Below are 9,580 nucleotides of genomic sequence, written 5' to 3'. Positions count from 1 at the left end.
CCTCCATCTAAGGAAGCTGTCTTTTCCCCTCGGAGGTTGTAGGCTTTCTGAGAGCCTCCTTCCAGGCCTCAGCTCCGCCCGCCCGCCCCACCTCAGCCCCACTTCGCGCCCACCCATTGTCCCCTCGCAGCTGTCACTGCGCGCTGATCCCCAAATTCCGATTGGAAAACCATCCCGTCGCTCAGCCCACCCTCTGGGACCGGACGCCTCACTCTCTGCCGAGCCTTAAAAGGCCTCCGGCCGCTTTCCCCGAGCCAGCAGGTAAAGCCGCGGCGGCGGAAGGGAGAAAGGGAGGGGCCGCGCGCCCCGGTCGCCCCGCCCGGCGTGGGGGAGCGGCGGGCTAGCAGGCTAGCGCGCCACCACGCCCCTACCCGACCCTCTGACCGCGCCCTCCCACTACCCCAAGTCCCCATCAGGATGCTAGCGCCGCGGAGCCGCTCTCGTAATCCCGCCCCTCGGATGGCCCCGGGGGCAGCTACCACCGCGAAACACGGAGGGCGGGGCGGGCCAGGCGGCTGGGAGGTGGTGGTGGGGGAGGATGTGAAAGGTCCCGGATGTTGCTGAACGGGAGCCCCTTCTAGAGGGAGTAACTGGCGCAGGCGCAGAAGGATCGCACGAAAAGCTACGGTGGGGGTGGGGAGAAATTTCCTCCTGTCTGGTTTAGAAGAGTGAGCCGGCGGAGGTAGCGGGGGGATCCGAAGGGAAGGCGAGTAAGGGGTGGGGGTATTGGTGGCCAGGAGAAAAAAAAAAAAAGAGCTTCCTGTTCAGGCGCACTCAGGACAGGAGTAGAAAAGCTGGAAGCCGAGCGGGCTGGGGAGGAGTGTTGGGAACGGAGAGGACGCGCGCTCCTCCGCTCGCCCTCTAGTGCGGGCGGGCAGGACGGCCCCACGCTGGGGAGCGGCGGTTGCTCTGGGCCCCCTGAGCTGTGGGCACCAATCAACGGTTGCCATAGCAGCGTTTGACGTCATCGTGCGTGTGGCGCCCCTGCTGCCGGGGCTGGTGATTGGAGGAAACCCCGTGTCTGCGGAGCGGCTGTAGCCTGTGAGCAGCGAGATCCAGGGACAGAGTCTCAGCCTCGCCGCTGCCGCCCAGAGACCGCTGAGCCCCGTCCGTCCGTCGCCACCCACTCCGGACACAGGTAAGGGATCCGGCCGCCGCCGCCTCGCCCGGCTCCTTCCTGTCCCCGGCCAGCCTTCCGAAAGCGCGGGGGCCGTCCCCGCTCCGCATCCCTTCAGCCCCACTCGCCCGGCGGGAGCGGCGCTGGGCTGAGGCGGAGTCTCCTCAGGCGGAGACGGGCGGCGGCTTCTCTTCCGCTGGATTCGGGCGGGCGGCTAGCGGCTGCTTCGGGCTACTTGCTTCCGCATCGGCCGCGATGAGCGCCCGGCCCCGGTCCCGGCCCCCTCAGTGGGAAGGGCGCCCACACGCCAGATCCCCGGGACCCGCCCGGTCGCCGGTTCCTGGCCGGCCGAGGCACCGCCGGCTGCGATCCTTTCCCACCCGCGCCCCCGAAGCTCCCTTTTCAGCGCCTCCCCGCTGCTCGCTTCCGCCCGAGATAATGACTCGGCGGCTGCGGGCATTGCACTGGCGCAGGTGAGGCCGCCCCCTCCCCGCCGCCTCCCCCCTCCCCTGCCTCTCCCGCCCGCTCCTCGGCGCAGCCTCCGCGCCCCGCGCTGCGGTGGCGGCACCCAGCCCTCCCCCACCCGGGTGGCGGCGCGGCGGGAGGCCCGGGCACCGGGCTGCGAGCCGAGGCGGCCCGGAAGCGCCCGCCAGGTAGACCTGGGCGAGGCTGCACTTCGGCCGAGTCGGCTCCGGGGTGGGGCTCGCCCGCGACCCAGAGCCGAATTTCCTGGGTTCCGCGGCGGGGGTACTTGAATATTCCTGGCGGGGTGGGGGATGGGCTGGCTTTCTATGTCCGGGTGGAGGGGGGCTGGAAACCCAGGTAGGGATGAGGATGGGGAAGACGGTGGGCCGCGCGTCTCGCTCGTTCCCGCGGGGGCTGGAACTGAAGGGTCCTGGTCTGGGTGTGTAGACGGGGACCCCGCTCTGCGGGGCGGGTGAGCCAGAGCATAACAGCCGGCGGTGGCCCTGCTCGCCTGGGTGTGGCTCGCCCCTCCCCCACCTGCCGCAGCTGTCGGGTCCCCGTAGACTAAGTGAGCACCCGCGGTGGCCGGTGGCGGACGGACGCCGGTGGGAGAGTGGGGTGTGTCCGCGGCCGGCTCGTCTGGTTCCGCTTCTGCGGGCGGCGCTGGCGTCGGTGCTCTCGGCGCGGGCGGCTCCCCTCCCTGGCTCGGGCGGGGGCGTGCGGCTCCTCCCTCCGGCCCCGTTGGGGGAATTAACACTCGGCAGTAGGTTGGGCTCCTTGACACAGATCCGCCATGACAAAGAGGGAGACTCGGGGACCGAGCGGAGGCACCAGCTTGGGCGGAGCCAAGGAGGGGGGTTGCGGATGGCGCGGACGGAAGGGTTTGCACTTTAAAGTCGCAGTCGGCCCGTTTTCGTTTCACCCACCTCGACGTCTTAGGCCGGCTAAGGGTTAAATGGGTGCGGCCAGTCCTTGGAGCGCTGGTTATTCTGAGAAACCTAATCCATTTCCCGCTTGCATCCGAGGAGTTGGGGAGAGAAACCTTTGTACTGGTCTTAGATAATTTTCATTAGAAGCAGCGTTAGTCCGAGAGCATTTTTGAGTTCCTAGGGGAGAAATTAGTAATTTCAAGAAGAGGGGAGAAATTAGTAATTTCAAGAAGAGGGGGGTGGGGAGGTTATGCGATCACAAATTTTAGTTTTCGCATTGAAACAGTCTAGTTCCCATTCAAGCTCGCTAATTGCTTGTTCAAACACAGAGGACCTGTGCCGATTTGGTTTTTTGAAACAAAAAGTATTGTGGGATTTCCCTGGGAAGGTAAAGAAAGGGAGTCATTTCCTGTAGTGAATGACAGTGACTCTTCTGTTCATCATAAATCCTGTACCCTGTGGGACCACTGTATGGGTTAGTATCTTTCTGTGCTGCTTTAGGACCTTTCAAAAGGATATATTAAGGAATAGTAAAACGGGGGAAATTGAAAAGTCGAAGGAGCTTTAAAATGAGAAAGAATTAGGAAGTTACGATATAAGGGCAGCTCGGGTGATAATGTATTAAATTAAATTTTGACTACTAGGAACAATGCAGTAATTCTGCATTTAAACTGAACAGTGACATCAGAAACACTGGTGACACCGGGAAGCACTTAATAGATACATTTTAGTGCTCGCAGATAGTAAGAATCGAAGTTCCAGGATTCATGGGTGTTATTTTTTAAGCCTGTGTGCATATAACAAGGTACAGATAAATGAAGCCTTAGGGTCAGTTATGTATTGATCCTTGGTGGTGGTTTTACATTCACAATATATTAAAACAAGCAGTTTGGTCATTTCTCCCAGAAAATTGGCATGCTACGATCAGCTGTTGCAAAGATCAGTGGACTTGGGGTGGGGGGGATACCAACTAAAATTTAAACCCTCCTGACAAGAGTAGCTATTACCAAAGTAAAAGGACATGAATTACATTCAACTGACAGGTATCGTGATTCTGGGAGTGTGATAGTGTAATGTTCTTCATAGGTGGTGTTTTCACTAAAAGCTGCTTAATTTTGGATTATTCAGTGATATTTGAAACTGGAGTTGAGATTTTGACCAAGTAAGATAACGGTTGGTTTTTAAGGCCGCGTCTTGGTGAATGTGCTTTAACCTTATGTGAAATAAGGATCCTGAACAAAGATGAGGTAATGTAATTTTAGTTTTGCTAAACCAGTGTTAATGGCTTTAAATGTACCCTCTGCATGCTGAGCATGCCAGTATTTTTTTTCTTAGCATTCTTTTGTGAGGCTGCATTAAATTTTTCGTGTAAAGAATCTTCCATAGGTAATTAGGTTTGAGGTGTTAACATAGCTTGTTTACAAAAGGTATAATTTTCAGTCTGTTTGTTTTAATGGAAAAAAAATATCTAAATGCTACTTTTTTTTTTTTCCCGGCAGAACATCCAGTCATGGATAAAAATGAGCTGGTGCAGAAGGCCAAACTGGCCGAGCAGGCTGAGCGGTATGACGACATGGCGGCCTGCATGAAGTCTGTAACTGAGCAAGGAGCTGAATTATCCAATGAGGAGAGGAATCTTCTCTCAGTTGCTTATAAAAATGTTGTAGGAGCCCGTAGGTCATCTTGGAGGGTCGTCTCAAGTATTGAGCAAAAGACGGAAGGTGCTGAGAAAAAACAGCAGATGGCTCGAGAATACAGAGAGAAAATTGAGACCGAGCTAAGAGATATCTGCAATGATGTACTGGTGAGAATCAAACCATTCAGTTTAGCGTCGCTATGATATAGAGTTCCTGTAATGCATATCAGTTAGGTTACTCTCAACTTTTTCTTTCTTTGGTTTTTCCTTTCCTTTTGCAAATGGGTTGTTCTAGATTTCCAAGTCTTTCAGGGTGTCATTACAAAAAGATGTTAAAACAGTTGTATAAGGTAAATGCAAAGATGATTATCAATCAGTTCAAATAGATTAGTAGTGTGTTTTGTTCTAATTGAAAAGGTAAAGTAATTGTATATCGCTTCAGTTATGGTTAGAATATTTGTAGTAGTTCTAGAGCTGATTTTCTTTAAAGTACGTATATGGATGCAGGAATTTTACATACCCTGTTTTAGGTGCGATGTAATAGGAGACTCACTGTAGACTTAGTAGCCTTCCCTGGATTAGCCACTATAATGTTAATGTAATGAGTCAGCCATGCGGAAAACTGGCTTCACAGTTGCTTTTGCCTCTTCCTGCGTTTAAGTGTTGGAGGTCTCAACTTTGAACACTGACAACCACAATAAAAGATTATGAAAAACTCAAGCTTGATTTTTCCAGGTTCATTCAAGAAGTATTTTAAGTATTCAGTATCTACTTGTTGAAGCACTGCTTCTCTAAATAGCTTAAAAGAATTGAACATTACATTTTGGTTAATTTTAAAATTTTCTTACAAATGATTTTCTGTGGCAGAAAAGTTTAAATCTGAGGATAAATTGGTAGACGATCCAACCATTTAGCATGTAACAACTTATATACACTAATACTTTCCCCTTTTAATGAACCATGGTTTTTGGAATAATATTTGAAGTGGGTTTTACTAAATGATTTCTCTTGTATTTCAGGACTTCAGGTTACACATTGGGTCTCAGTATGGCAGGGCTCTGGTATATAGAGGGATGCAATATCCCCATTCCTCTGAAAATCCAGCTGCACTACTTAATTATTTGAACCTTGTTTACGGAAGAACTACTATAATGAGCGATATAGGATTATTTCTCATGTTGTGGGGTTTGGAGTTTTTGTTAAAGTTATAATGGTATTATGATTCCTTTATACTAGTCTGAGACTAATGGAATATCTTCAGTTCCTAAATTATGAGTATTTTTCTTAAATGATGATTTTCTTTAGGCTATCTTTTTAAAGAACAATAATATTTTTTATCTTAACGTGGGCGCCAGTCTTCTTGTGTGGTGTCTGTCTTGTGTGTGGTTTGTTTTTGATTGCTTACTTGAAATCTTTACATTGATAGCTATCATTCATTTCTAAGATGAGAAGGGAGTTCTGGCTTTTATTGATACTAAATGACAAATGCTCATCTTGTGGTTTGCTAAGGTAATAAGAATATTTAAAATTTGAAAATATGATGTTTTCCTATAATAAAAAACATGTTGGGCTTTTCCCACCTTGCTCTGTTTACTGATTAGCACCTGTGTACGTTACTGAGTTTTGTTCGCTCTGATATTTTTCCTCCGATTATTACACCTAATAGATCAAATAATTTTTATTTTGGTTTCAAAGAGTTTGCTACAAGTTATAATTTCCCTTAAGACAAAAGTCAATTTTAGGAATAAGTGGGGGACGCAGTAACATTTACCCTCTACTTACAGCTTATTTGAGATTCCAGGTAGGTATCTGCATGTTTTCCACACAAGAAGTATAAAAGGTCCTGTCATTGTGAGGATTTTCCTAGGAAAAGACTATAGCAGTTTTAACTTTACTTCCCTTTGGTTTCCTTATCAAGGAAAAAAAATAGGATCCGTGGGTGAGAATAACTGGATTAATCTCTAAATAGCTTCTCCTTGTTATGATTATTAAGGGGGTTTCATACTGGTCACTACCCATGTTCTCCTTCAGAATAGCACTGGCTTCTTACCGAGTCTAAACGAAATTTCCACTTCGAAAGTATAGATAAATGAAAGTTTAATTCCTTTATTATACAGAAGACTCAGAATCCTAAACAAGCTTTTGCTTCCAGCCTTAGTCTTTTCTAAAGTAAAGCTCCAGTAGTGATCTTTGCATGGCTCATGCCTCTTAACATATAGTAGATACTCAAGTATTTGTTAAGTAAATGAGCAAAAAGCCTTCTTTTGGAAAAGAGGATAATAGAACTAGGTCAGCAGCACTGCTAATTTTCCAAGGCCTTTTCTGTTTCAACTTGGGAAAATTCGATATTTACAGATACTGTGATTCGTTACAGGCAGGCTTCTTTCTTTCCCTGTCATCTTTTTTTCAGGCAGGTCATGTTGACTCTGGAAACATCTTGCATAAAATTCCTTTTCCCCTTTTTAGTAAAATGGAAGAGTAAAATATAGCAGAACTGTTATTTCTCCTAGAGAAAATAATTGTTTGAACTGATTTACTTGATGATTAATGAAAGTGTGCTTAATTATATCTCAATATCTTACTTATAAAAATATAACCAGTTATAATTTTTATTACTCTAGTTTTTTTCTGAACTTTGACTTTTAATTTGAGGAAAACAAGCAGGTAATTCCTTTTCAGAATTAACATTATTGGCTGGTGGCATCAGTGATGAACCAGACTTCATTGTTCTATTGAGTACCTGTATCATACTGGCTAAGAAAATATTCTCTTTCTTCCTACTAGGGGGAACTAACCTCCACGGTTCAAAGTTCTTCTGAAGAGCTCTTTAGTCCATTATTAGGTTACCGCCATTCTGGTTATGGGCACTTTATCAGGTGTTTGCTTAATTTATATCATTTACTTAAGCAGAGAAAGAGCAGTTTGCTTAATTTATATCATTTACTTAAGCAGAGAAAGAGCAGGGAACATGTTACTTTGGACAAAAGTTTTAGAGCATTACTGTGGAAAATGGTCACTGGCTTTATTCTTCACAGCATGGACTTCTCTTTATGCCAAAAAAATTGCAGTTTTCTTCCTTGTGTCGTTAAATTGTGAACTAATGTAGTCTGCCTTTTCTACCAGATCTTAGACCAAAAGCTCTCGTGTTCGTGGGGGAGGGGATCAACACCTCTTCTGTCTAAACTCAAAAGAAGCCAAAAAATTGGGTACTTTATCTGAACATGATGAAATGGAAAATGAAATGAGGATATGCATACTAGATTGAACCTAATTCAAACTCAAAGAAGAATGTAGTGTTGTAAAAAGAGCTCCAGGTTTTGAGTCAAACCAACTTTTTACCATTGAATAGCCGAGTGGCCTAAAGAAATCTTCCATCCCTCAGAGAAAACTGAGCTCAATTAAATGGGAATAATATCTACCCCATAGGGTTGTTGTGGAGAAAGAAAATCAGGTACTCTTAGTGCCCCAATTTATCTCAGTTTTGGGCTTCTGTTTAAAGCAGTGACAATAGTACAAACCTGCCTCTAATAATATAGAGGTCTCGTAACTCAGGAGTCCAAGAATTGGAATTAAAAGATCCAAGAAGCCTTAAAAATTGTGTATTTTTCTAGGGCAGAGGGCCCGTACTGGCCAGCAAATTTTCAAAGGTTTCATTTAAAAATTGAAAGCCACTGGTATAAGGTAAAGAATGGCTTCCTTTCACAAATCAGTAAAATCATGAGTCTGCCATTTGTAACAGTTGGCAACAGTAGTTGTGTGATTCAGTTAACTTGACTGCGTTCCATTTTATTATGCTTCTCTACATTTTTAAGGTGTGGTTTTCAAGGTGTGGTTGCTGGGCACTGGGTTTTATCTCTAGCTCATGGAAATGCCATTAAGCAGGAGCAAGCTAGGAAACCAGGCAGCTTTGGGGTCCTTCCTAGTCTGAATATGTTAACACATTTTTGACCAGAGACAGATTTTGGCCACAGGCGTTAGTTTCTGCAGAAATCCCCTGGTCAATAATGTGTTAATATGTGTCTTAGGCTTTAAAAACTGCTATATAGAGTTTTAAGTTGAAAATCACTAGGCAGTTCACTTATTGGAATAAGGGCTTCTCAGAAGACTTCTGCAGTGTTATATTCATTTTCACTACTATATATATTTACATGTTTTTGTCAATAACTGTTTTTGGTATGTTTCAGAGTACAAAGACCTTATGTGACATAGCAGATAGCAACAGTCCCTTCCAGGAAGGAGTACATTTGATAGTCTTTTTGGGAATAAAATTCAGTAGTCTTTTTAAAAGAGTTTTCATGATAACCATTAAACATTGACCCTGGTGAGGTATTTTGTATATTTGGGAAGTCTGAGGTGTGTGAAGTGTAAATGAAAGAAAATAAAGGAACAAAGAAAGGAGAGGTAGATGTTAGCCCTTTGGTGGGAAGGGGAAGAATAACAGCTTGATCAAGAGCAACAGGTTACCTGTCCTTTTTTGGCATAGCAATACTTAGATAAGAATGAAGTCTTTCCTGCCTGTTCTAAGAGGAGATATAGATGACCTGGAGATGTTTAGTGATTAGATGAGCTGTGAAGATAGTTAAAAGTGAACTAAGAGGAAAAGATGAAAGGATTCAAAATTGGACTTAAAGCAAAAAACCTGAGTAATGGGCTTCCCTGGTGGCGCAGTGGTTGGGAGTCCGCCTGCCGATGCAGGGGACGCGGGTTCGTGCCCCGGTCTGGGAAGATCCCACATGCCGTGGAGCGGCTGGGCCCGTGAGCCATGGCCGCTGAGCCTGCGCGTCCGGAGCCTGTGCTCCGCAACGGGAGAGGCCACAACAGTGAGAGGCCTGCGTACCGGGGGAAAAAAAAAAACCTGAGTAAAATCTTAAAGTTGAGGAGGAACATGCACACTTATGCATCTAATCTGCCCAAGAAAGAGGAAGAAATTGTATTCAGCCCTAGCAGAGGCTTTTGAATTAGAAAGGAGGGAAAATAAAGCTACCTTAGAGTTGTAATAGCGTATGGAGAATAATTCTGATTTTCATTTTTTCTTCTAAAAACCCAACTTTATCAGTAAAGAAATCTTACTGGTAACACCTCAATAGTGGTACAGTAGGAAGACCCAAGTTAGTTGTTTAATTGGAAAGTGGTTCAAGTATGTGTTCATACTTGGTCTAAACATTTATTTTCAATTAAAACAGATGTGTATGTTCATTTGCCCATTGCTAATGTGGAGCTAAGACCTTTTCTTTGAATATGCATAGATCCACAGTTTGGAAATAATTTACTAGACACCCCTAAAATAGATGCATCCTTTACAAAATGCTGTTTGAGTTTGCATAGCAGAGTGAGAACTTGAAAGCTAGAAGAATAATCAGTTCATAATCCTAGAAATATTTTTCTAATCTTTTAGTTTGAATAACCCAAGTGGTGTGCGTGTGTGTGTGACTC

General features: G+C 45.9%; 1 protein-coding gene across 2 annotated transcripts in view; it reads left to right on the top strand.

The window, feature by feature from the left end:
• The first annotated feature begins 845 nt into the window (after positions 1-845).
• Positions 846-9,580, top strand: part of YWHAZ (tyrosine 3-monooxygenase/tryptophan 5-monooxygenase activation protein zeta) — a 32,338-nt gene continuing 23,603 nt past the window's right edge. For both annotated transcript variants that reach the window (XR_009516632.1, XM_059994997.1), the window contains exons 1-2: positions 846-1,138; positions 4,011-4,315. Coding sequence is in view for 1 of the 2 variants with exons in the window: in XM_059994997.1 (XP_059850980.1) it covers positions 4,022-4,315 (294 nt within the window). In the remaining variant the exon portion in view is untranslated. The remainder of the gene's footprint in view (positions 1,139-4,010; positions 4,316-9,580) is intronic.

This window comes from Delphinus delphis, chromosome 17 (assembly GCF_949987515.2).
Source record: "Delphinus delphis chromosome 17, mDelDel1.2, whole genome shotgun sequence".
NCBI classification, from domain to species: Eukaryota; Metazoa; Chordata; class Mammalia; order Artiodactyla; family Delphinidae; genus Delphinus; species Delphinus delphis.
Note: the sequence above shows the minus strand (reverse complement) of the source record. Positions and strands in the feature narration are given on the sequence as shown.